Consider the following 26,476-nt stretch of genomic DNA (forward strand, 5'->3'; position numbering starts at 1 on the left):
AAACGTAAAACCTGACGCAGTACAGAAACCCAGAGGACTGCGTTTAACCCCAATGCAAAAGGAGTCCAAAACCTGTCCTTAAAGCACCTCGGAGCCACCGGCCTTTTATAGCCCCCGAGGCACATAATGTAGCTGGAGAAGCAGCCTATTTTGGGGTACACTTCTGATATCTAACAACTGAAGGAGCTCAGACGAAGCCAGTTCTCAGACAGATGACATTTTAATAAAAAGTGGAATTGGCTACCATATTCCAAGAAGTTTTAAGCACGTATTTGTTCGCTCCAGTGTTTCATTAAATTGAAATCTGGGAAGTGAGGGGTTTTGGATCCTCCACAGCAGCTGATGCAATTCAGCTCCAGTCAGCATTTCACCGTTGGTCCCCAAGCCCTTCTCGAGTGAGTGGCCAGGACTGCGCATGCACCTTCCCCAGACAATCTGACTCAGGAGCATCACCCCAACGTATTCACATTGCTTTTATTTAGGTCTTCTGCCGACAGTTACAGGGTAACAGACACTTGGGACTGCAAAGTCAAAGTTGCAAGCAAAAATCAGGACCAAGGCAAAAAAAAAAAAATCCACAAACGCAATCAAATCAAATATAAATACAATGTTCTGGAGCTCTTTCATCATACCGTTTTCTTTAATAAAGAGGTGGTTATGATCTTACAGTATTTTCTTTTGGCCTAATCCAAGGATTTTGTTACTCTTTACCAGCCTTAATTCCACACATAGAAAAAAAAAAAAGGATATTCAACCTTTAAAATATAAGCCATATTTTCTTAATAAAATAAGGTTTGTGCTGCTGCTTGTTTAGTAAGTACTGTACATCAACTGTTCACGTCTATTTAACAAATGGACCATACAGAGTTCAAGCTAAAGCAAAAAAAAAACCCACAAGAAAAATAACAACCCAAACAGGGTGCCTTGTAAACACCCTACGTACAGTTCAACACTTGCTTGTATAAAGGAGGTACGAAAGGGGCTAGAAATCGAACACAAAAGCACTGGAGTCCCGTAAATTTTCTTTCACAACTATTGAAGTGCAAATCACTCAGGCAAGATATGAATTTCACTTGTTTATTGCTGTCCTGCTGTCTGGCTTCCCTTCCTGAAAGAATCACATTCTTTTATTTCACACTAATTTTCCAAGAAGAAAACCTTCCGTGAGGCAACGTTGAATGCTTGGGCTTTCTGACACTAAGACATCAGCTCGTACGCGTGCGAACACCAGAACACCCCGACTGGCCCTGGGAGCGCTGGGGAGAGGGCTGCTCTGCCCTCTCGTCCCCCGTTCTGTTCGGATATGAGATAAGGGAAACAAACAGCACCCAACAGCCGACAGGTAAACGGAAGTCACTCCTCTTCCCCCTGGACTGCACGCACCCGGCGACGCTTCCAGTTGCAGAAGGAACACGTGCGCGTGGAGAAGGCAGAGACTCGGGAGCCATTTGGGATGTCCCTGTGGGGTTTGTGGCTAACTACAAATGCAGGGATGTGTCTGGGCTAACACCCAGCCGCTGTGGGTAGCAAAATGCACAGCACCTCGACATGCAGCTACTCGTTTGCATCTCGGACAGGAAAAGGGTAGAAATGCTGAATGCCGGAGCCGTGTAGAAGGTACAGTGCATAGTCCATTATACAAAACACGCGGGTAACTCAAACCCCTTCTAAATGTCTTCAAAATGCAAACAGGGTTTAAAGGGCACAGCAGCTACTGAGTTTGGCTTTTTTATTTATTCAAAACCAAGAAAACCCAACGCAGAGGGTGAAGTAAGGGCAGAACACGATCTGCAAGTCAACGGCTGAGAGTTTCAGAAGCTGTGAAGCTTTTGTGTAGTTAAAATTGCTGTTAAAAGTAGGTGCTACATCAGCAAGTCTTCATTCATAGTTTTCTATGAACAGCCACCTTACAAATGAGTGCAAATCTTAAAGGTCCATTTTACATTTCAAGTCTCAAGGTTAAAAAAAAAATTGTTACAGAGCAACAAGCTGTTTCTGTAAATGCCCACACTATCTCTTTTCAAATGATTAAAAATGGCACGTGCTATGCCACAGCTACTAAAAGACATTTCAGAATTCTAGACCCAACTAAAACACTAAAATAAAAACTAGAAATCAAAATATCTTTGCCCCTTGCTGCAGAACGGCAGCCAGGTGCGTTCCGTTGTAATGCTGGTGAACAAACTGATTTGCAGAGAGAACCTTGACCTTAACCCCGATTCTATTCTTAGCGAGGGGCATTCTAGCGCACGGTGAGCGGGTACAGCCCCTCTGAGATCATTTCGCTTTCAATGAACACAAGCCAGAGTTCTGCGGATGAGATGGAGAGGTGCTGAACTGGTGTCGCTATGCAGGCACTTGTGTACAGGAATGTAGGCTTCTCACGTTGACGCTTAGTGTTGATGCATTCCCTGCTCGCTAAAAGCCTTCCTAAGACTTCACCACCCTACTGACCATGAACAGTTCCCGGTCTCCTCCCCGTCACCTTGCAGATATACAGCAGTGGAGGTTGACACAAGGTGCAAGGGAGAATGCGAACCAAATACTGTAGGTCTTGAGGAAAAACAGGACTGTGCTAAACGTAGGATCTTCACAAAGCGTGACATCAGTGGGCTCAGCACTTAGTTTGCATAGCATATTGATGTCTTCATTTTTCACAAACATGTTGCCCAAAAAGAAAACGGGTAGAGTGAATTCCTGGTGCTAGGACAGGTCAATGGGCCAACACGACCAATGCGGTTTTCATGAAGGCAAGGCAAGTTTAAATGTCAGAAAGTACTAAACAAAAAGGTGTGCTTCTATCCCCGCGTACTGACAAGGGGCAGTGCTTGTGGTGGACCTGCCTTGGAAACGCGTTCGCGCTTGGCAGTAAAATGACAGCAGTGCTCTTCCCTGTAAGAGCTTGACAGGAGTGTGCATGTCATTTTTTCTCTTGAAGGAAACGCTGTGCACACTTCTATATAAAAAAAACCAAAACCCCACAACAGAATCTGCCCACATGATATTGAGTTGCTACTACTGCCCCGCTGTGCATAACGGTCATTCTGTGCAGCAAAAGGAGCCTGGAAAGCAGTCGCTATGTTACTGTTGGGAAAAGGCTTTTTTCCTCTCACAAACACAAATCAGTAGGAGTTTCCCCCATGACAATAACAAGGATTTCATCATTCTGACTAAGGAACAAATCTGGTGTGCTTTCAGAATAAAAAACCTTGTGCATGAGATCGGTGATGCCATGACACAAAGAGCAGCAAAACCTAGCAGCAGAGAGGGTGACAGTCTGGAGGTGCGGGGCACGCGGTGCTTCAGCCAGCAGCCGACCCGGGCAGACGTGTGCCGGACGCACACGGGAGACGGGCGCTGCGGGGTACCCGGCGCTGCACGGACCGCAGCTGCTAACACTCAGAAACATTAGGAACCAGGGAACGTTAGAAATCTCTGGCGTGAGCACACAGCCTCGGGAAGCGCAGTGATGTAAACTCTGAGAATGTTAATGACTTGTGTATTTTGGCAACAGACTCAGTATCGTATAAAAATAATGTTTAGTAAAAAAATCCCGGTGTCCATCATAAAAATTCAGGAAAAAAAAAAAAAGAAAAAAAATCGATAGCGATTTCTGTCCTCATGGGATGAAGATGCCCCCATTTGTCAGAAACAGTTTTAAATAACAAATAGTACATTGGAAACAAAAATGGGTCAGCAGCCATTAAACGTGTCCTATATGAAAGTGCACATCTTTCAATGGAGTTTAACCACCATGAGGTCGCGATCTAACACAAACTGCAACTTAGGACCATAGAAATCAACTCCTTCCGATGGAAATATGGACCACCATCAAGACAAGGATACTATTTTCCTTACAAGATTAAAAACATTGAAATTTTGCAGCATCATAGTAAGGCACTCACCCATGGAAAAGTCTGTGACTGTTGCTTCAAATGGCAGCAGCTAACTAGCTTTGAACACGAGGAAGACAGTTTTCAGTTCTGAGCTAAGTGCTAGGGTGCCTTACATTATACGGGGGGAATTATTCGGGGGCGGGGAACTGTTAGTGTTAGAATTCTCCTATAAACTAGCTGTTTTTCCCCTTAACCCATTAAAGCATCTCATATTCTAAAATATTAGTTTTATAAATCTAGTCTTCTGTTTTAAGGCTCTAAAAATCCCCTCCCCCCAACCCCCACAAAAAATACCTACCAGCGCCGGGTGGGCAACGGAGGACCAAATCCGCCATTTCACAGTCAGGAGTCTATAGTATTGCATCTTAAAAACGAAAACCTGCTTCTGCCTCCTGGGATTTTTATCCCTTCCTTGAATGCCTTCACGTGTTTGGTCAGGTCAAAACTTTGCAAAGCCAGAAAAATTAAAAAAATAATCATCGGTCTCTTCCAATCCTACAGAGGTGTCGGATCTTTCTGTCCCGTGGTGCTGGTCTCCTGCCTCGAATCGACGCTGCCTGCCCTGCAGTGATTTCTCATTGGAAAAAAACCAAGGTGTCCCAATGCTTCCTTTTTTGTATGGCTCCTACAAATCTGAAAGCTTTCTTGAGTGAGGTAACAAAAGTTAGGCTTTCAAGCAAAGTACATGGTACGTAAAGTGTCCTGATGAACCTGCACAGCCTTCGCCAAGGCCTGGGGGTCTCTGCCGTTGCTCTGTCCAGATATATGGCTGCCCTCGCCACTGAAAATCAAGGAAATCACCACATAATTATTTCATATTTCCCCCCCAGGAAACCCCCTTGGAGATGAGAGTCCGCGAGCGCTGGCAGCGCAGGGAGGCATCAGCGTACAGGGATGCTGGGTGTGCTGGTGACCATGTCGGGTGCTGCAGAGATCCCGGCACCTCGAGGTGGCTGGTAACGCTCAAACACCCCGGGACGAGCTCCGGCTGGGATCTAACCCTCCTTCACCCCCAGTTCCCCATGGCTGGTACCAAAGCAGATGCAGCTGCTTGCGGGTCTCCCCCCCAGAAAGGGCCTGCAGCAGCGCTGCTCCGACACAGAGCACTGAGGCAGGGTGGTGATGCCCCTGCCCACCCCCCACCCTGGGGTCTGCCGTGCCCTCTCACCTGTCGTGCTCCTTGTCCACGAGATGGTACCGTGCTCTGAAGGCCACCAGCCGGGCGTAGTACGCCGGGGCCGGGATGGAGACCGACCGGGTGCAGCGCACGTAGGTATGGCACAGCTGGTACGTGAGGATCTGCAGCTCATCCGCGGTGAACCGGTTGTCATCCCAGAGCACATAGTAATGGGATGGCCGGCTCGTACCCTGGGAAGGAGAGGAGGCACTGAGGAAGGTGCTGCCCATGCCCAGATGCAGGCGGCCACAGGCAGCTTCCTCACATCTTCATCCCTCCCTCCCTGACCAGAACGGCCCAGCAGGCAGCCTGGGCAGGAGAGACGCCTGCGCTTCCCTGATGTGAGAACCCCATGCGGGCACAGGCACCGCGAGGCAGGAACCAAGGTGCAAACCAGCAGTAACGCAGCTGCTCCGTGCCCAGGCACTGCTGGTGCTTCTGTGCTGCCAGCCCTGGCTCCTGACGCCGCACAGCCACTGCGTCACGTCTCGCACCGCCTCCCCGCCAAACCGGGCCAGACCCCGCTTTCCTGGCAGGGGGAGAGGACGCCAAAAAGCCTCCCTTGCGGAAGCAGCTGTAGATGAAATGAGTGCAATTTTTTCAGTACGGTTTCTGACTAATCTTGGCTGCCTGAAGAAAGGCAGCTGCAAATCAAGCTGCCTGCTCCAGGGCTGGCTGGCCCCAGCTCTCCCGCCCACAGCCAGACAACAGGTCCCTGCTGACGACCAGACACCCCAGCGAGCCCGGCACGCTCAGACACCAGCTGACAAGCTGCTGAGTTGGCCACTCTGCAGGAGAAAAATCTCAGAGGAGAGATCCTTGGCTCCAGGAGAGAAACCAAGTACGTGCCACACAACGCGGCAGCAACGCCATCCTGGCATCTGCTCGCCAAACCACCGCAACGGCAGCTTGGACTAAGTGCCCACGTCTCCGGCGCTGGAGGAAGGCGATGACAGGGCCAGGTCAGGTGCACGAGAGTGCAATCTGCAAGAACCGCCGAAGCAGCCCAGCAGCATCACAACAGCCAGCTCCACAGCGCGGTACCTGAATGCCGGCGTGACTGCACAGGTAGAAGTCGAACTCAAAGGGGTGGGTGATATTTGTATCCACTGTTGTTCCTGCTGGGATGTTCCCGCTCTTCCCAATCTACAGGGAACAGAAAGAGAGACCCAAGCACTGCAGAGTTTGGTTATTTCCAGCTGCCCAGAGCACCATCTGTAACACACCTGCCCTGCACCAGGGCCACAGCGCAGGGTCCCCACCACAGCATCTTAAGTTTGAGAGCACCGTGCAGAGCCGCTCCCCGAGTGCCTGTTAAGGGGGAACAGCAGCAGCTCATCCTGCTCTGCTCCCTGCCTGAACAGGCTTGCTGGCATTTTCTGCAAGCAGCAACACCAGGCATGACGCGGAGATAGAGCAAACAGCATCAGAAGGAACGCAGGCAGGGTGAGGGCTGGGCACTGGCCCATCCTGCTGCAGAAATGAGGATTAAGTGAGCAAAACTCAAGGGATCTCTGCAGACAGTGTACTCTGCCTGATCAAAAACTGCCCTCGGTTCCCAAGATTAAATCCTCATGCTCAGGTAAAGCCAGAGTCTGGTTAGACTAGATCTAACCACTAAATTTAGATCAAATTAGGAAAAGCTACAGCGATCAATGTCACTGCACAGCACACACGAACAAGCTGCGAGCAAGCAAGGGGTTATTAGTCCTGTCACGTCAGCAGCTACAGCTATCACCAAAACAACAGATGTTTTCAAGCTGACAGCGGCTATTTCAGGAGAGTCACCAGGATCATCAGCACCCAGCAACTCCTAATAACAGCAAACAGCTGTCCGGGTTTCCAGCAGCAGCCTAATCCGCATGGATGCGGGAGTCAACCGAGCGGCACGTTTCATTCAAGAAAGAGCTCTCTGCCTGCCAGCGGCGAGCTTTCCCCTCGGCAAAGTCAGGGCTGACTCTTCCGAAAGGCCAGGGCTGCATCAGCCGCCTCCGGCCCCGGCACCCTGTGGCGCTCACCCTCTCGTTCTTGTCTGCACAGAAGAGACGGGTGTGATGCCTTTTCTGGACGACGATGTAGGTGATGCCAGGCTGGTAATCCTTTTCCAGTTTGATGCAGGCGTCTCGGATGGCTAGGAGCTCATAGTGAAGGATCTGGAGAGACAAGGGCACGCAGGGTGAAGGGGCACGCTGGCACGCAGTCGTCCCTGTGCACCCTTCGGTATCCGAGGGCTCCTCACCTGCGGGAGCTGCCCCTCGGGAACGCCGTCGCGGTAGAAGATGATCCTGGTGGGTTTGAAGCGCGTGGATTTGTAGAACTGGATGAGGAGCTCCCTCACCATGTAGGACAAGTCCTCGATGATTTCCTGGCGAGGACGCTGCACACGCACCGTGGCACAGTACCGGCTGGGGTGGGCGTCCATGCTGCCCACAACCTGCAGCAACGGAGACAGGCCAGGCCCACGCGTTACAGCAGGAAGGATGGAGGGGACGTGGGACATTCCTGGCCTCTGCCTGCTGGCAGCGGGCAGAGCACCCCGAGCTCGCAGACTGGCAGATGGGACAACAAATACTGTGCAGGCAACTAGCGCCCAAAAAGGATGTCCCCAGTTGTGGCCACGTCCTGGTTTCACACTCGGCCGTGGCCCTCGCGGTGTGTGTGAGAATTTCCAGCGAGACAGCTTGGCCAGTGCCACTGAGCGACGTGGCTGTGGGGCTGCTGCTGCTCTGCCCCTGCGTCACTCCTCCTGCTCAGCAGCAGAGGGGCGAGGGGGGAGCGGGGCCGCCCATCCCACCGCCTGTGTAAGACTTTCTCCTTCCACCCCTCACTCGGAGCTTTTTGGCTTCCCCAGAGGACTGTGTGACCCCAAACCCTGCTCCGCTGCTTTCGCCAGGGCAGTGACAGCCCCAGGTACGACAGCTGCAATGCCACTGCTGTGAGAGCTGCTGTGGAGGTACCACAGCAACGCTGGGAGCCCTGCCATCGGCCGGTCCTCGCCCCTCCAGCTGTGGCACAACTGCCCTGCCCACCCCGGGCTGCCTGGAGACCCTCTGCCAAAGGCGACTGCACCAGGGAAATGCCCGCACGGAGCATCCACCGGCATCACATCCTGTGCTGGTGCAGACGGCCGTGGTCTGCCCCGTGGGGACCGAGGACACGGCGGGGCTGAGTCACTGCGCAGCAGCCGTCGAGCGGGGAGTTCCCATCACAGCCAGGCGCTCTGGAGGGGAGACCTCGAAGACGTCAGGGCACAGAGCCGAGAGCAGCTGGGCTCGGCCGGGACGCAGGGCTGGGGCACAGCGTGAGTCATGGGCGTCACAGAAGGTGCTGGCCCACGCTGGGAGACAGATGCCCGGCTGCTTCGCTGCACCCCCGAGCGGAGGGGAAGCCCCCAGACCCCACATCCTCACGGCGTCGAGCCCGCTGCCCCTGCCCTCAGCGCTGGTTTTACTTTTGCTTCGCAAACGGAGGTCTCGGGTCTGGGCTGCACCAGCAGAGCTGACGTGCTCAACAAATGTTTCCCTTGGCCTCAGCCATGGACCCCCTTTTATTGTCTACGGACCAAGGACAAGATCAAGTCCATTTGAAGGCTCAACCCTTCTCCTCCCCTGCAGCTTCAAAAATGCTTTTATAAAAATTAAGGAAAAAACCCCCACAGTGGTCCAGTACAAAAAACACAGAAAATGTTTTCGGAGTGGAAGTGCCGCCGCCAGGAAACAGACTGTTCTGTCCCACCCACACCTACAGCAAACAGCCAAAAGCACTTCCCAAACCCTTCTAATTAAGAAAAAAACCACTCCTCCAAAGACACATTTGCATGCCAAGGAAAACCTGAGCTATGAGTCCTGGAAAGTTAAGAACTCAATAGGAAAATGCTGACGTACTTAATTAAAACAGACGCTACGAGAACCTGACACGCTCCTTCGCTGCAACGAGCACAAGGCGACGTCCTACAGCCTGACGAAGGGCACGAGCTGCCACCCAGCCTCACCGGCGCGCGAGCAGCACGTCTCTCGATGGATGCTCCCTCTTCGCTTGGGGCGAAGGGAAAACCTCCTCTCCAAGAGGCTCAGAAGCAGCCCTGTCACCCCAGCTCTCCCCAGCTTCCCTGCCTGGGGAAGGTCACTCCCAGGGCTGCACCGCGGGACCGGGATGCCCAGCGAGGGCTCCGGCTGCACACCCGTCCGGCAGCGGGGTCCGGCACATCGTGAGCCCCATCTGCTGGCAGCTCTCCCGGCAGCTCCCCAAAACCACAGCCCCTCTGCGCAGAGGCAGGAGGGGACCGGGGACCCACCTCCCTGGAGAGGGACTGAAACACCCGATAGGGCACGGGGCCACCCCGTGTCACCGCGGGGACAGTGGTGACACAGCCCCTCTCCAGACACGAGTCCTGTCCCAGCTCCTGCGACCCCGCAGGGCTCCCCGGCACCACGCCTGGCCCCGGACAGGGCACTCACCGCCGTTATGGAGGGTTTCTTCCCATCTCCCGCCGGCGGGTGAGTGACGTCGGCCCCGAGGAAGATCACCGGCTGCTGAAAGACGGCAGAGCTGGTGGGAGAGAAGAGAAAGCAGCAGTCAGCCTTTCGTTCAGGGTGATGCACAGCCCAACGGCGACAAGCAAGTCACACAGAGGACATCTCCCGAGCTCCGGGCTCTGGCCTGGGCACCCCAACAGCTCATTACAAGGTGAGACAGGCTGTGAACCCCCATTTCAAGCAGTTACTTTATGCAGCCACCCACAGATCACTTTTCCCCAGGCAGGCAGCACCACGAGGGACGTGGGGAACAAGCCCCAGCACCGTGAGAGGCAGCGGCCATACGCACCGCTGGTGAGGCACAAGGATGTTGTTGATCCCGCCAAGCTTGACGTTGATCTTGAGGCAGAGGTTGGAAAGGGTCTGCGGGGAGGTTTTCACCACATTCTTGACCTGGACGCACTGCGTGGCCATTCCCAGGAGGGTGTCCCCGACGCGCTTCACCTCGGCTGTGGGCAGAGGAAGCAGGTGAACACACAGGCAATCAGCAATGCACCACTTCCAGCAGCATCTTCGGAAACGGGGAGAGAAATCGCTGCGGAGGAGCAGCGCCAGCCCTGCTGAGCCAGAGCCAAGCCCCTCTCCTCCGCCCACCCACCCCTGCCCCAGACGCACCGTACACCGGGGTTTTCCCTGGCAGGATGACAATGATGAGCTGAAGCCCTGAATAGGTGTTCTTGAGGTGTCGAAACATGGGCTCCACGCTGTCTGCACCCTGGGCGTATTTACAGAAACAGGGCTGGCCCTGGATCGGCATCCCTGCGTCCTTCGAGATCTTGCGCAGCTGGTCCGTAAAGTTCCTGTCCCCGGGGGGAGAAGCGTTCAGCCCTGAGCCCCGCCGCACGGCAGCTGCCCCGACCACCGCGGAGCGAGTGCTGCGGCACAGGACTCAGACGGGGACATCACCACCACGCCACCGCGCCTCTGCTTTACAGCATCCAGCAAGCGCACGGCACGGGAAACACAAGACCAAGACGTATCAGAGCTGAACCATCCCCTCCTGGCACCTCCTACCCGGGTACTGACTCCTGAGGGGTGACAGAGCTGCGAACCGCTCTCCGTTAGAAAGCTGGAGAAGGGGGGAGCAGACCTGCTTGGTTTCCAGACAAGTGGCTGATGCAAGCCTTCCCTTACCAAACCGGACAAAGCGCTCAGCTGCACTCTGGATGTTTGCATTGCCAAGGATAAATTTGATGCGGGGAGAGCCCGAGGGAGCGCAGGGCTCCCAGCTCTGCCCCAAAGGGTCACAAGAGGAGCGCGGTGTCACTCCCACCTCCCCCCCGTCACTGCAGACACAGAGGCTCTGAGCTGCTCCAAACCATCACAGACCATGCCAAACAACCAGAAGAGACACACAAAATGCTCGCCTCGATGCATCCGCTCTGGGTCAGGTGAAACCTGAGTCCCCGGCACAATCCAAAACCAAGGTGACCATTTCCCTCCATCAAATAAACCGTCCCCGCTCTGTGTCGCTTTGCTACGGAAGCAGAGAACCTCTAAGCCACCAAAGCTTTTCAGAAAGCCAAAGACTTCGTAATAAAAACCCGTGGTGAGTTAGGATGCTTCCTACATGAATTATATTATTTCAGGAAGGCTATTGGGGAAACTTTTCATTAAATATCCCTCACAACCCCATCTCTCTGAGGAGATTCAGCTGAGAAGAGTTCAATACAGCTTTGGGGCTGGCAGTACGGGATCACGATACTGCAGCTACCTGATGCAAAGAGCAGCTCGAGGAGAGCCTGACAGCCAGCTCGCACATGCTGAGTGCCGATGTGCCCACCACAACCCGGCAGGCTTTGCAGTGGCTCAGGGACTGTCTGCAGCCAGGCTAAACAGCCAGGCGCTCCGGATGAGCTAACAGAAACAAGACCGAACACCCAGTCTGCACCCGGATCAAACCTGTGCCACGAGCAATCCGGATCCACACCTGATGACGCAGGGCATGCAGCCCCAGGCTGGGAGCAGCAGGGTGGCCGCACCACGAGCCACGGCCCCCCACGCCATCCCACCCGCGCGGGCTGCCCCTTTCCTTACTTCAGCACCTCCTCGCGACACTGCTTCTGCGGGGCAAAGCAAGCAATCGCCCAGACTTTGATCTCAATGCCGTTGTAGAACTGCTTCCCTCGCATGTCCCACACGCCTTGGTTGGGAGTTGCAATGGCCCGGTTCTGCAAGGCAAACAGACGGTCAGAGCGGTGCCGCGTCCTGCCCGGCCCCACGCCGGCAGCCCCGGGGGAGCACCCTGGCTGTGCTCCCCATCACAGAGCCGCGCACTGCCAGGGCCTGCCGGGCCACGTGGCGACGGGCAATGCAGAGTCTCAGCTCCTCAAAGGCGATGGCAAATTCACCCGAGCTGCCTTACCCTGAGCATCCTTCTCCCCTTCAGCTCACTTTTTTGTCACTGAACGACTTCTGGCCACACTTCCAGAACATTTGTATTGCAAAAAAACCCCAAAACCCGAAACCCAAACCCTAGGCGCTCTGATCAAAAATTCAAGCTCTAACCTGCAAACCTGAAAGGCAGCCCTGCTTACCCTGCCTCCGTACTGCAGGATGGGCGCGGGCAGGACCCTCCCCGTCACCTCTGTCATGTCATCTTTCACCTTGATCCCAAACTCCTGAATGTACGGATCCAAGTTGTAGCTGGCGTTCTTCATCTGCAGAGGGAAGGAAGGGCCATGGGAGGGAGTGAGACCGACTGCTACATCCCACGCAGCTTCACCCGGCCGGGAAACACGGGCACCTGAAGTCACGATCTCTACGGAGCTGAAGTCCTCTCCATAAGGGGAGGGCAAGCAGTTTAACAAACAGGGCCAAACCCTGTCCTCCAAACTGACCCATGGCGGCCCTGACTTCTGAACGCACTGACCAACACAACTGAGAGCGGAGCCTGCTCCTGAGATTTAAGGCTCCAGTGGGAAGGTTCAGACTGGTAAGAGACTGTTATCAAGGGTCCCAGAAGCAATACCAAATGTCCCCGGCTTCGAAAGCCCAGAGACATCGTTTGGGTAACACCAGCACCATTACCACCTCCTGGCCAGCTGCTGGCGGAGCCGGGTTTGCTGCTCGCTTGGCTCGCCCCGGGCTGACCTGCAGACAAGAGTTCCTGTACCACAGCCCCACAACGCACAGGCCCCATGTACACCCAGAGCCAGGGTCATTTCTCTAATTTATTTTCCTATTTTTAGTTCCAGCTCCCTTTGGGTCAGGTTCCACTACTGCGAGGACCTGGATTTGCTGCACACGAGTTTCCACGGTCACTTTGAGCTGTGCTCCTCTATGCCAGTGTCCATTACACACGTCCAGACATCTCTGACCAAGGATTCAGTGAGCAGAGCGTGATAAAACCAAGCCATTAACCCCACCAGCATCTTCTGAGCAGGTCGCAGCTCTCCAGTGCAGAGCAGCTCAGGAGCAGGACCACAGCAAGGTTCACCACGGACATGATGCCGTAACGCGCCATCAGAGCCGCAGCCCCGACACCGTCCCTCCCATCCCTTCCAGGGACTCGTGCCACGTACCAGGCGACTGATTTCCTCCTGCCTGTCTGGGGCAGACCTGGCTGTTGCTTTTATCATGGTCGATGTCTGATTGTCTGTGAGCTTCTTGATGCACCGCTGGCCTGCCACGATGTTGCACACCTGCGTGGCAGGGGAGAGACGGCAGCCACGTGTTAGGGACAGGTGAGACACGGGGGACCACGGCTGACCTGCCCCGTGGGCACGCACCTGGGCCCTGCAGCCAGCCCCAGACCAGAGACGCTGAGCCTGCAGCTGCAGGAAAATGGCATTTCTACAGCGTGGTCTCCTCCCTCGCTTACTAAAAGCAGCTCTTGCCAGGTCACCATTGAGGCAATTAGTGCCCACGACACATTAGCTGCAGAACATTGTCACGCGTCTGGCAGCAAAGGCCGCTTGCCTTTGTTTTGCACGGTGCCCAAAAGCCGGGGCGCCCAACGGCGAGGGCCAGCACTCACCTCCAAGGGCAGGTACGTGTGCTTCTGCTCCTGGCCAACCTGGAGACAGGGCAGGTGGGGGTATTTCAGCTGCAGGTTGTATTTCTGCTTAAAGTACTGAGCCACTGTGCACTCCACGGTCTGGCCGCTCTCCAGCTGCAGGGGAAACCTGGCAGAGGCAAGACACAAAGGATGCACCCACTCAAGACAGGCACTGCCAGACCTCCAGCACTACCTACCCTGGCTGGGAAGAGAGGGAACTGGCAGGCTCCCACTCCCAGCTACCATAAAAGAAAGTAAAAAGCGCGACAGTGGTATTTTCAGAAATCGAGTCTGGAATACTCTGACCTCAGTGTGGGACTGAGGGCCCTAAATAAAGCTCTCCCTCACTAATCCAGCTAATCAGGACAAATGTTTATTGCAGGACGTGCCACGCATGCCACTGCCAGGTACATAAATACAGCACACTGCCATGCAGGAGAGCTTCTGTGCTCGGTGTCCTCCCCGGGAGCAGGGCTGAGCTCCAGGGAGTGGCTAACCGGGCTCTCTCGGCACGGGGCAGGGGCTCCGGGGCGGGCAGAGCACGGGGGGCAGGAGGGGGGAATCTCCCTTCAAAACCACAGGAAAAAAATCAGCCTTCCCGGTGGCAGGGCTGAGGGCCGCCGTGCCGCCCGTCCACAGCCGGGGCGCGTGACGCCCAGCCTCCTCCAGCACCAGCTGTTCACGGCTCCATAAAGAGCTCCGTGAAAATGAAGAATTGACCCGATATTCTTTACGGAGCCAAAATTAGAGAGGCGAGCCAGCCCGCACGCCCCGGCGAGGCGTCGCATTCCTCCTGCGCGCACCAGGCCCCAGGGCTGGGACCCAAGGATGCTGGAGCGCGGGGGAAGTGGGGCGGACACGGCGACAGGCGCAGGAACCCCATGAGGTACCCCCGGAGATGAGGCTGGGCGAGGGAGGTGCCCCCCCTCTGGTGGGGGCTCCGAAGCCGGAGGGCGCCAGCCTGAGCAGGCACTGCTGGTTTGGTATCAGGCAAGCACTGGGAGATCTTCTGTCAGCGCTTGGGTTTGTACAGCATGAGCCAAAATTTCTTATTGTATTGGGTTTTTTGTTGGGTTTGTTTCGTTTTGTTTTTCTCCACTGTTGGCAAAATTTCTGGAAATACTCCTGCCCCAGCCCTGTCCCCACCGCTGCCCGCACAGGGGGGTCCCGCCTGCTCCCCCCCCGCCTCTGCCTCCAACCCCGTCCTGCTTCCCAGCCTCCCCGAGCGCAATTCCCAGGGCAAGCCCCAGTGACGAGCCCTGGGAACACCCATGGGCCGTGGCACCCGGCGCTTGGTGCTGAGGGTCCCACCTCCGCGGCGCTGCCGTCCCGGCTGCGGGAGCAGGGCAGCCCCCGACACGCAGAGGGGCCCAGGCCCAGTCTGCTCCCAGGCACACGCAAATAATTTCAAGGCAGGGGATCGCTTTATCCCTGTCAAAGCCTCTGCTTTGGCAGTGTCTATTTTAAGAAAGAAGAAAACCAAACTCGGAGGTAAAAACTAGGGCAGTTCCTGGCGTGTTAGCTCCCGCCCGCTGCAGCACGCTGCCTGCCAGACCAAGCACCCTCCGCGCTCCCACCCTCCCCTGCATCCCGCCCGCTTCGCCACGCGTGGCACGGGGCTGTGCGAGCCGCCGCACAGCGCCGAACGCATCTCCTCTCGCCACCGCAGGCTGGAGCTTCCCCGTCCAGCTCTCCCTAACGACACCAGCAGCTGCTAAAAGGGAGGACGGCTCGGATTTTTCCAAGGGCATCTCCCCACCCGCCTTACGTCTGGTGGCTGGCCGGCCGCCTGGTAACGTTACACACGCGGTATTTCCTCTTCATCTGCCCGCAGTGGGTAACCTCGACTTTCAGACCTGATGCAAGACAGGGAGACGCAGCAGAGTCACTGGTAAAGGCAGGAGTGATCCCCCTTCACCCAGCTTCCCCGGAACGCTGCCGACGCCTGCCTTCAATAATTAACTGTCTGCAGGGCAGACGTGCTTGCAGACGCCCTGTCAAGTGCACGGGGGGAGGCAACAGTGCCCAGGAGACATTTTGCGTGTGCCCCCCCTGTACCCCCACGTCGCTGCAGGGGCTGGCCAGCAGACAAGGCACGGCCGGCGTCGGGTCCCCAGCGCTCCTGGGGCTCTACCTTTGATCTCCTTGGTGAAACGCACTCTCTGCGAGTCGGTCAGCGGCTTCGGCTGCTCGTCGATGTTCCGGATGTCCAGCACCTCGCACATGAACTCGATTACGGGCTGGGCTTTGTAGAAGGCGGTGGCCGACACTGCAGGACAGATAGCACGATGCGTCTCCGCTCCCTCCCAGCCGACGGACCTGGCCCCAGAGCCGGCTGGACCCGGCCTCCCCAAACACGCCCAGCCCCACTGCTGCAGATCCCCAGCGTGAAAAATACATCACCATCAATGTTGAGCATCATCTTCCACATGGCAGGCCTGACCGACTGGTGGAAGCCGAACCAGACCTCCCTGCCGCCGCCCAGGGGGTGGTAGTAACCTTCGGGGGGGGAGAAGAAGGAGCGACCCACAGGCGTGTACCTGCGAACCAGGGCACATGGTGTCACACAGCACCCGCCAGCCCCACCGAAGCACCCCCAGCCCCCCCACGCGCTGCCTGCCCCTCCGGCTGCGTCACCCCGTTGATTTCTTCTGCAGGAGCATCCAGAGCGACTGCACCACGCAGCACGGCAGGCACGGCCGCCTCCTCCCAGGGACCTCCCAGGCCCGTCCCAGCCCTACGGCCGGCCGAGGGCAGCCGGTCCCTCCCCGGCACGCGCAGTGCTCGCAGCACGGCCCCTGCCGCCGGTACCTCATGGAAGCCAGGTGCCTCATGGCAACATCCAGCGCCTGGACGGACTCCAGGGGCACGGGGATCTGTCCGCTGACCAGGGCCTCGTGCAGCATGCGCCAGCTCACGATGGCCATCCACTTGATGGAGACCTTAAATATCCTGTCCTTGCCTTCCCCCGGGATCGTCACCTCAAAGTCAACCTGGGTGCAGAAGGGAAGGGGAAGCGATGGTGGCATGCCCGCAGGCACAAGGGGACAAGGCGGTTTTTAGTCGGTCCTTCTGCCCGCACGGGGCTCGCCGCCCCCTCTTACCCGCTCGTTTCCGATGGGCAGGGCCGTGACAGTGTAGATGTTCTTCTTCCCATCGTAGACTGGCTTTCGGTCGCCGAAGATCTGCGGTTTGAAGTGCTGCACCATGTACTCCACGACCTCCCTACGCAGCCGAGCGCGGCAAGCAGAGGGGCAGGGGGAGAGAAGGAGGAGGTTGCTTTTGCCGGGTTGTTGACAGCCCGACGCCTCCTGCGACCTGCCCGTCCCCAGCCTCGCTGCCCAGGGCACTGCGAGCCGCAGGGCAGCACAGAGCAGAGCTGAGATCCCCAGGCAGGAGCCCCCGACAAGCAGCCTCGCCCCGCAGCTCGGTACGTCGGCTTCGGCAGAACGCGTTTACGGGGCACGCAGGAGCGCGCGCCCGCCGGAGACCCCCTGCGCGTGCTGGGAGGGCGAGAGGGAGCGACCCACTGCCAGCAGCCACCAAGAGCATGTGCAGCATCTGCTCGTCCCAGTGCAGAGCGACCCAGGCTGCCGGGCAGGAGGGGACAGGCAGCGAAGAGGGCGTCAAAAAGAAAAACAAAGAAAAGTACGCAATGGCCCGAGGTCTGGGGCTTGCTATTTTTAAATACAGGATTGTTGCCAAAATAGCACAGCTGCTTTGAAGAAGCAGGGGACTGTGCCGAGGTTCAGGACCTCCGAGGTGGCAGGGCCAGGAACCAGCGCTGCTGCAAACATGGCTGAGGTGGTCCAGCCACCTGTGGGTGCCAGGCAGCGCCCTGAGCCTTGCCACCACGTCACCCTGATGGCATCCACTGGTGACAGCAGAGACAGGCACTTACGGAGCCTCCACGAGGAAGCTGGAAGTGGAGAATGAGTGCCAAAACCTCTAATACTTGCCTTACCTGTTGACTCTGCGTGGACATTTGTCGGGCTTGATATCCACTTCATAATGGTACACATCGATCTTGGGAATGTCCACTTCAAAGTAGTTGGCCAAGAGCTTGATGGGCTTCCCAACGGTTCCTATCCCGGGCCGACGCGGCGCTTGAAATACCTGCTGCAAGGGTGGCAGGTATGCGCCTGCAGCTGCGGGGAGAGAATACGGGTCGGGAGGGACGGGAGAAACCCCCTGCCCAGACAGACAGACAGACAGCGCAGAGTCGCGGCGCTCCCCGTCACTGCCTCCCGAACTGGGAGGTCTCCCACCACCCATGCTCCTGGCAGGAGGTGGCAGTGGCAGAATCCGGACCAGCACAGCTGGGAGCAGCTTCCCTGCGCGCCATCCGGCAAGCGCCGGCGCCAACCGCGCCGTCGCAGGGCAGCGCCGAGCCCTCTGCTCCGCTGTGCCACCACGGGCTCTGCACACGCCAAACCACCCACCGATAAATACTCCCTGCTGTGCCGTAGGGACCGGGACTCGCCCAGGGCCCCGCGCGGCAGCAGCACAGACCTCGGGAGGACAAGGGACTCCCGCTGTCCGTCTGTCCCGAGCACGGGCGCACCCGCGTCCTGGTGTGCGCGGCGATACCTGTAACTCAGCTCCCCGACCAGGCGCAAGGACAGAAGGCCAGGATCGGTGCTCCTGGCACCGCAGGGCAGGCTGCACCTCATGTCCATACTAAAAGAGCTTGGAAAGCGCCCGCTACGCTGCCGCAAAGCTGCATTTCAGCTTCTGTTTCGCCCAAGAAATGTCGCAATACGGAAACAACCACGAGAGCGGCAAGAAACTCGCCAGCCCCGGGTTTAGAAAGCAAGAGAGCCCCGTCTCTGCGCTGCGAGCTCGCGCGGGTCTGCGGCAGCGACCTTCACCGGAGGCGGCTGGGGACACCGGCACGCCGAGCCAGCGGGGTGTTCTCACTGCCCACCCCCGCAGCTCCTGCGGGATGAATCCCTCCGTCGGCGTCTCCCCGGGCACCCCCAGCATCCCAAGGAGCGCAGAGCGGGCCGAGCATCGCCCGCCCCGCGCACGGCAGCCACGGCGACATCCAAGCCGACCCGCGCTGGGCTCGGCGCGCAGAGCTCTCTGCTGCAAGGGCAGCTCCAAAAATAGCCCGGGCCTGCGAGCTCCCTGCGCCGAGCAGCAGGGTCGGGGCTTGCCGGGCGGGGGGGCGAGCAGAAATGGGACGCTGCTGCGGACCCCAAGAAGAAAGCCCCATCAGGGGACCTAATATATGCTTACAAATATCTGCAGGGTGGGGGTCAGGAGGACGGGGCCAGACTCTTTCCAGTGGTGCCCAGCGACAGGACAAGGGGCAACGGGCACAAACTGAAGCAGAGGAAGCTCCAGCTGAACCCGAGGAAGAACTTCTTCCCTCTGAGGGTGCCGGAGCCCTGGCCCAGGCTGCCCAGGGAGGCTGTGGAGTCTCCTTCTCTGGAGATATTCCAGCCCCGCCTGGCCGCGGTGCTGTGCAGCCTGCTCTGGGTGACCCTGCTTGGGCAGGGGGTTGGGCTGGGTGACCCACAGAGGTCCCTGCCAACCCCTGCCATGCTGGGATTCTGTGATTCTGTCTAACGCTGCCAAGGGGCTCTGCCACAGAGTGCTGTTGCCCAGCTCCGTCTGCCAGACGTGGCAGGTGGACACCCTCTACCCCTGCCTCCACGCGTTCTCCTCCGAACACGTCGCCCTTCAGCCCACAGAACGCCCGGGGTCGGCTGTGGCAGGGAAGGGGGCTGCTGGCACCCCGTGCCCCCGTGCCAGGGCTGGGGTGGTCCTGCTGCGGGAGCTCAGCCGGGTGTCCCGGCAGCGCAGGCAGCGCAGGCAGCGCAGGCAGGCTTCGTCCCACGGCCGCGCCAGCCCCGGCGCAACGGGGAGGCTCTGCCTGGCGGCAGGAGGCGAGGGACCACGTCTGCCCAGGACTTCTGCCAGGGGCGAAGCGAGGGGCCGGCAGCAGCCCCACCGCCTCTCCCCGCCGGCACGCGTGGCACAGGCTACGGCATCCGCCGCGCCCGACGGCGAGCAGCGCCGGCTCCCGCGGCACGGAGCTGCAGGGCTGCCGGCTCCGCGCGGCCGCAGCTCCCTGGTCAGCAGGACCCGCAGACGCACGCGTTCCCCCTCCAGCCCCCAGCAAACTCCGGCCCGCTGCCGGAGGGAGGATGCCACGAGAAACAGGAAACAGGTTACTGCATCTGCACGATGCGATTATTTAACGGCCAGATTTCGCAGGGTAACAGCTCGCTTTGGTTTTATACCGGTTATTAACGATGGCGTTTCGAACTCCAGATAACTCAACAAGATAACTCAAGTCCCAGCACCTGAACTTTCCTTTTATGCTTAACGTAATTCTCAACGGCTCTTCAGCAAAAAAACCCCAAACGAGTCACATCGATACGGAAGGCCAACCCCAGGGAAGCTGCTGGTAAAAACCAGAGAAAATGAAAAACATTTTGATGAAAGCTTCCTCTGGATGATGGGAGGCAGCAAACAAAATATCAACCCCAAATCCCACTCACAGCAGCCTGTGCCCCAAACCCACACCGAGAGAAGCACCGCTGCTCCCAAAGCCTCTGACGCAGACGTACGAGGGAAGCCCTGGGGACGGGCGCCAGGGCAGGGCCACGGGACCGAGCTGCGATTCTGAGCCGACAGCACCCTTGGGCTCAAAGGGACCTTAAAACACGGCCGCAGCACGGAACACCACCGCGCTCGAGGCGCGATCTGCCCTTGCTGCCCTTCTCCCACTCTGCCCGTTTCCACCTGTCCCAGTTTGCATCTTCCACCCGTTCCTCGCATCCCGAGGCCGCGGCCGGCGGGGCCGGGCGCGGGGAGCGCGGCGTGCGGATGTTCGGAGCGCTCCGTCCGGGCGGCCGACTGCCCGCGCCAGCCCCCACGCAGCGTCCCGGCTCCTGAGCACACGGTGCTCTTCGCACCCCTTGCTCCCTTCCACTTCCCTTTTAAATCCAAATTTCAGCTCCAGGCTAAAAATATCAGAAGTGGGAAAACACGAGAGCAGCAAACCAAGCTTCAAACCCGCTGTCTACTTTTGCACCGCACCTCTGCAGGACCTCTCCTGCCGATGGCAGGCCACCGCGCCGCAGGACACCGGGGGACGAGACGACCCTCGAGAGCATCCCGGGGCTGAACTCCGCTTCTGCACAGCCAAGCTCTGCTCTTGCTCCAAACTCTGCCGGGAGCCCCGAGCCTGGGGCTAACCTGGCCCCGGCCCCCTCGGACAAGGCACAGGGGACGCGGAGCACCCCGAGGAAGAAGATGGTGATGTCCGAGGCCGACGTGGGCACCGCCGAGACAAACAGCTGCGCTGCGCCGCAGGGGCAGCTCGTTTGAAGAAACTGCCCTTCGGATGAGCTACTGGAACATTTCTTGGCAACTGCCAGCTCCCTGGCTGCAAGCGGGGCCATTTTTAAACCACGGTTCGCAACCGAAGAGTTGCCAGCGCCGCTGGAGCCTCCGGTCCCTGCTCTGCCTTTCGAGCAAGAAACCGCTCAGCCCCCTCCCAAGCCCTGCCAGAGGAGAGCAGCTCCCCGCTGCCATCCTGCAACCACACCACGGCCAGCACCCGCAGTTCCTCCCCTCCCGGACCTCCTCATCCCCGCGACGATCCCGGGAGCTGTGCGTGAGCAGGACGGCGTCTGCACGTGCCCACGGCATCCCCACGGACGTGGGGACGCAGCCCGGCACCCGTCAGCGCCGGGGAGGAGCTGAAGCAGCTTCGGGCTGGCAGGAGCCGCGCTGCAGAGGGGCGACCGGCCGCCCCGCACCCACCCCGCACCCCAGCCAGCCCCAAACCAGCGCTCCGCCGTACAGACCCTCGCGCTGGAGGATCAGCAGATGCTTTCTGAACTTGAAGCCTCGCGATTAGGATGGTGAATCACAGGACTCAGCCCCCAGCAACGCAGAACCTGGCTCAGGACTTCGATTCGAGCCACGAGACACCGCGGGCGCGAGGTAACGGGCGGCCGGAGGGAGCCGCACCGCGACGGCAGGGAGCCGCTCAGCAAAGACCAGGGCAGGACACAAGGCCGGCATCAAGGATGGGAAAGCTCAGCCCTGGGCTGACTGAGGGTTTTATTTTGGCGACCGCAGACGCACACGGCCCCAGGCTCGCCGCAGGGGTCATGCTCAGCAAGGCAGGGAGCGATAACGACTATTCCTTTACAAATTACTGTGAGATCCAAAAGATTTTGAAGAAGCCATTACCTCCCAGTGCCTGTGCATGGCCTGGCTCTTCACAAGGACAGTGACACGGGGGCAGCCGGCGCGGGCAGGGGACCGGGGTGATGCTCAGCACCCGACGGGAGCTGCGGCATCCGGCGCTCGAGACCGGCTCTTGCGTGGCCTCGGCTGCTTCGCCCAGGCAGGAGAGACCCCGGAGCCCTTTGGCGAAGGCGCAGGCTGGGCTCGCCCCTTCCCACGCCACGTCCCTGCCCTGGGGTGCTCAGGGTCCCCCCACGATTTCCCTGGTGCCAGAGGCTGCGCAGCGGGGCGTCCCCCGGCACCTCCGAGCCGCAGCGAGCGGCCAGCGGCGAAACGAGCCGTTCCCCTCGGGCAGAAGCAGCCTCGTTAAAAAGCGACCCAAAGAGAGGGGGGGTTCTGCGTACGGGGGGCTGCTGCGTACGGGGGGCTGCTGGGTACCTCGACTCTCCATGGCGAAGCCGCCCAGGCTCCCACTTTGTCATGTAAATGCGGGCGCTGGGCCGGGGGCTGGGGGCCAGGGGCTGGGGGCCAGGGCTGCTCCCGCAGCACAATGCGGCCAGCGAGGGGGATGAAATCCGCCCGCCATTATAAATCCAGCGGCCCTGGAGAAATCCCAGACTTTCACACACAAAAGCCGTGCCCCGGGGATGCGCCGGCGGCGGGAGCATTGCCGCCGCCTCGCTGGGCACGCACGAGGCACCGGCGGGCAGAGATGGCGGCGAGGGCAAGGGAAAGCCCGTTTGGGGTAATTAGTGCTGGAATACGCTTTGTTCCTCTCATTTACTGTAACAGCTGGGGTACCCGACCCGCTGCCCAGCAGCTGCCCGCGCCCGGGCAGAGCCGCCGCTGGGCCGGCACCAAATTACCATGTCATTTCAATCCTCCCCAGCGCCGCATTCAGCCGAGGGGCCGCGGGAACGGCGCCCAGACAAAAGGCAGTTTTATTGCGGCGGCGGCGGGTCCGCGACGGCCCCCTCCCCGCACGCCCTCCCCGCCGAAACGCAGCCGGGAGTCGGCGAGGAGCAAGCAGGGCCCCGGCACGCCGGGCTCAGCGTGGCCCACCCTCGCCCTGAGCCGTCTCCCACCCTCACCCTGAGCCGTCTCCCACCCCACCGCAGCCCCAGAAGCCCCCCAGGGAAGTGAAGCCCCCCGTCGGGAGCCAAAGCGAGCGGTGGCAGGAAAGGCCGGCGGGGCGAGCACTCGGCTTTCCCAGTCTCCAGCCTCAACACCTCCAGAGCCGCCGGCTCAAACCACGCGGTCACCGACGCCGTCCCGCAGAGCCCAGACTTCCACAGGCACCATCCCACCTCCCCAGCCCCGGCACCGCTCCGGCCGCCGGCTCCTTCCCGAGTCGCCGGGAGCACGACCGGCGTCGCGCGGGCGCTCTTCGGTCCGATGCTGAACTGAGCTGCAGCAGCTCATGCCCAGACGGGGCAGAGGGCTCCGGTTGCGGCATCGAACCCACCCCGCGCCCCAGAGCCCACCTTCCGAGGGAGTCTGAGGGAGTCTGAGACGCCCAAGCGCTGCTCGTGCCCCGCGTTGTGATGGCCGCGTCCAAGAAACGCGCGAAAACGGGCTCTGCCCTGTTTTGCTGCGGGATTTACCTCTGAAAGCCGTTTAGTTCTTCGCAGCCTCGACAGCGAGCGCCAGGCGCGGCAAAGGGCATCGCTGCGCCGCGTCAAACCGCGGCTTTCCGCCTGGAAATCGCGGGCGACGAGCTCCGAAGCGTGAAGCTAAAAACCTGCTGCCATGGCCGGTGCCGCCACTCCCCGGGCACGCGGTCCCCCCGGCCAGCGCGAAGCTGCGGGCGCTGCGACGGAGCACGGCAGCAGCGGGAGCATCGCCACCGCCCGCTGCTCCGGCTCGGGGAGCGTGGCACGGCGATGCCAGCGGCACGGACACGGCTCGAAGCGCGGGGGCCTTGCCGAGCCCAGCGGCTCCGCAGACTTCCCAGGCAGCAGCCGGGGACGCGCGGAGCCGCGAGCAGCAGACAAAGGCAGCCCCCAGCGCCGGGGGGGACGGACAAAGACGACGCCGGCTCCTCTCCGTGTCCCACCGCGGCCCCGTGCCGGCTGTGCCGCACCACGGGCAGCCCCGCGGACGCGGCGACGAGGTTGAAACCCGCCCGCAGCTCCGCCGCAGAGCACCCTGCCGAAAGAGCAGCGCTGCTCTGCCTGGTCTGGCTGCCTCTCAGCGCCTGCCATCTTGGGAACTCGGCCCTGTTTTGTCCTTCCCCGGGTTTGGAGCGAGGCTGCGGAAAGTGCTCCGAGATAAATCACACGGGCCGCGTCTCGGGGCAAGGGGCTTCTCCCGGCTTTGTTCCTCGGTAAAATCCCGTCCCAGAAACATGCACGTGCCATTCCGTGTTTCCTGCAGATAAGGGGATCCAGCAGACGGAGCAGCTCCGGGCTTTTTGCGGGGTTTAGCACAGGAAGACAGCAGCTCAGACCAACAGCGCTTAGGAAGTTTGCGAGGGATAAAAAAACCCCAAAAGCTGGGGGGAAACCGACTTCAGCTTTTAAGGGCAGCCAGCGCGTGCCCCCCGCGCAGCACCTGCGGGTCGGAGACGCCGCGGGCTCCCCCGCCGCGCGCGGGCCCAGGCGCAGCCGCTTGCGGCCGGGTCACCGCGGCGGGTGGCAGCCCGGGTCGGCAGAGCTCGGCGCCAGGCCCAGCCCCACCGGGGCTCCGTCGGCCGGGAACGCGGTGCCGAGGCCGGGCGGGGGCCGCGGCGTCCCCCGCGACGCGGGGTCACGAGAGGCTCCCCGGCACGCGGGGTGACCCGGGCGGGAGCAGGCGACCCCCCGCCAGGCTTGGGGAGGAAAGGGGGAACGGGTCAGGGCCCGCTCGCAGCGCAGCCCCCACCGCCCCGGGGACCCCGAGGGTCCCCGTCCCGTCCGGGGGGCTCTTGGGGAGCCCCTTGGCAGCTGGCGGGAGGGTGCGGGCGCCAGCGCCGTCTGCGTCGCCCACGGCCCCGCACAGACCCCGCATCGCCGCTGCCAGCGGCCATCGGTCAGCCCCGACACCACGCGCCGGGGGCCAGGGGTGACGCGGGGATGGGGAGACCCCCGCGCCGCGCCCGCAGCCGCTCCCCGGGCGGGCGGACGGACGGACGGGCCGGAGCAGCTCTTCCCCGCGGGCAGTGACCCCGCAGCCCCCGCCGCCCCCTCCCCGCCCCCGGCCCCCTGCGAACCCCAGCGGTGTGCGGGAACCCGGGGTGACCCCGCAGCTGTGCTCCCCCCCCCGGTCCGGGCCTGGGAGCTGTCAGGGCATTGGGGGGGCGCGGGGGGGGGGGGCGGGGGTGCTGCTGCTCCCGCGCGCAGGGCTCGGCCCCCCCAACCCCCCGGGCGGGCCGCGGGCCCGGGCCGCAGCGCTCCCCGCGCCTCCAACCCCCCCCTCACCCCGGTACCGCGGGGCTCGGGGCTCCCCACGCCGCAGCCCCCCCCGCCAATCCCCGTACTGCCCGGCCCCCCCCCCGCCCCCCGCCGCGGGGTTCCCCGGCCCCCCCCCCCCTCCGCACCGCACGGCCCCCCCTCCGCACCGCACGGCCGCCCGGCCCGCAGCGCCCGGTCCCGGCCCCGCCGCCGCCACCTGCTCCCGAGGGTCCCGCTTCCATCCCATCCACGCGGGCGCCGCTGGCAGCCGGGGCCGGGCAGGGCCGGGCAGGGCCGGGGCCGGGGCTCCACCGCCGCCCGCCGCAGCCGCCGCGCCCCGCCGCGCACGCGCCGCCCCGCCCCCGCCCCGCGCCCAACAAAGGCGGCGCCCGCCGGGCCCGCCGCCATCTTGGGCCCGCGCGAGGCGGCGCGGCCGCACCTGGCGGGGGGGGGAGGATGGGGGGAGGCACCGGGGCGGGGGGCGCCGGGGCGGGGGGCGCCGGGGCGGGGGGCAGAGCCCGAGCCCTGGCCCCGGGGGCTGGGAGCAGCGCGGCGCCGCCCGGGCCTGCCCCACTCCGCCGCCCAGACCCGTTTTTGGGTTTTTTTCCCCTTGTTTCGCGTCTTTGGCGGCGGCGGGGGGAGCCCCGTCCCGCGGCGGCCGCTCCCGGTTTGCCCCGGCCGTGCTGGGGGCCGGGAGACCCCCGCGGCCCCGGTCCACGGCACTGAGCAGCGGCGCGCAGGCCTCCAGCCGCTCCTCGGGCCCGCGACGGCCGAGTCGGGAGCGCGGCGTCGAGACCCGGCGGAGCGGGAGCGCAGCCGTTATCCCCGTCCCGAGGGCGTGAAGCCCCCCAGGCGCGAGCCCCAGCAGCCCCTTCGCCTTTCCCTGTGGCGCCCGCCATGCCGGCGTGGGGCACGTCCCGGGCCAGAGGCCAAGGCACGCGTCACCCTCCCGGGGATCTCCCCGGCGTTTTCGGGAGACGAGGACGGAGCCCCCCTCGGCCTCTGCGCTGCTCCGGGGATGACCCGCCCCATGCCCAGCCCATGGGCCCTGCGTGGCGCGGCACGGCGCCCGCGTGAAGCCCCGGCACGACGCCCGGCGCGGGTCGCTCGAAGCAAGGGCGCGTGGCGAGGTCCTTCACAGCGCCCGTGCGGGGGCCTCGTCCCGCGGCGCCGCGCGTCCGCAGGGCGCAGCCGGGGTGGGAAGGAACGCGCCCGAGGCCGAGCGGAGCAGAGCAAGCACACGGCTCCCGCGCTCGCTGCCCGGTGACTCTCGGGCGGAGGCG

General features: G+C 60.9%; 1 protein-coding gene across 3 annotated transcripts; it reads right to left on the reverse strand.

The window, feature by feature from the left end:
* Positions 1-209: 209 nt before the first annotated feature.
* Positions 210-25,509, reverse strand: LOC104333362 (argonaute RISC component 1). 3 transcript variants are annotated; one of them, XR_012765732.1, is made up of 20 exons: positions 25,411-25,509; positions 17,573-17,756; positions 16,713-16,833; positions 16,420-16,601; positions 16,012-16,148; positions 15,743-15,877; positions 15,377-15,464; positions 13,588-13,735; positions 13,133-13,252; positions 12,146-12,268; positions 11,646-11,779; positions 10,224-10,408; positions 9,898-10,057; positions 9,531-9,621; positions 7,313-7,507; positions 7,092-7,226; positions 6,118-6,219; positions 5,065-5,264; positions 4,195-4,677; positions 210-521 (listed from the first exon to the last, which is right to left on the reverse strand). XR_012765732.1 is itself a non-coding variant. In XM_075437747.1 (19 exons), exons 1-19 carry the CDS (start codon positions 25,433-25,435, stop codon positions 4,569-4,571), a joined length of 2,574 nt encoding a protein of 857 aa, XP_075293862.1. In that variant the 5' UTR covers positions 25,436-25,509; the 3' UTR covers positions 211-4,568. The 3 variants fall into 3 exon arrangements, 1 of the variants encoding a protein (XP_075293862.1); XR_012765731.1 differs by having other exon boundaries at positions 211-2,645; XM_075437747.1 differs by having other exon boundaries at positions 211-4,677.
* Positions 25,510-26,476: the final 967 nt, after the last annotated feature.

The sequence above is a fragment of the Opisthocomus hoazin genome, chromosome 17, assembly GCF_030867145.1.
Source record: "Opisthocomus hoazin isolate bOpiHoa1 chromosome 17, bOpiHoa1.hap1, whole genome shotgun sequence".
Lineage (NCBI taxonomy): Eukaryota > Metazoa > Chordata > Aves > Opisthocomiformes > Opisthocomidae > Opisthocomus > Opisthocomus hoazin.

Bases quoted from the DNA above. Each gene is read 5' to 3' on its own strand.
- LOC104333362 (XM_075437747.1), bottom strand. From the start codon at position 25,435: ATGGAAGCGGGACCCTCGGGAGCAG. The intron at 17,757-25,410 runs GTGGCGGCGGCG...CTCTCCCCGCAG, and splicing joins AGCGGGACCCTCGGGAGCAG to CTGCAGGCGCATACCTGCCA. The intron at 7,227-7,312 runs GTGAGGAGCCCT...TTGTCTCTCCAG, and splicing joins CCGAGGGGCAGCTCCCGCAG to ATCCTTCACTATGAGCTCCT.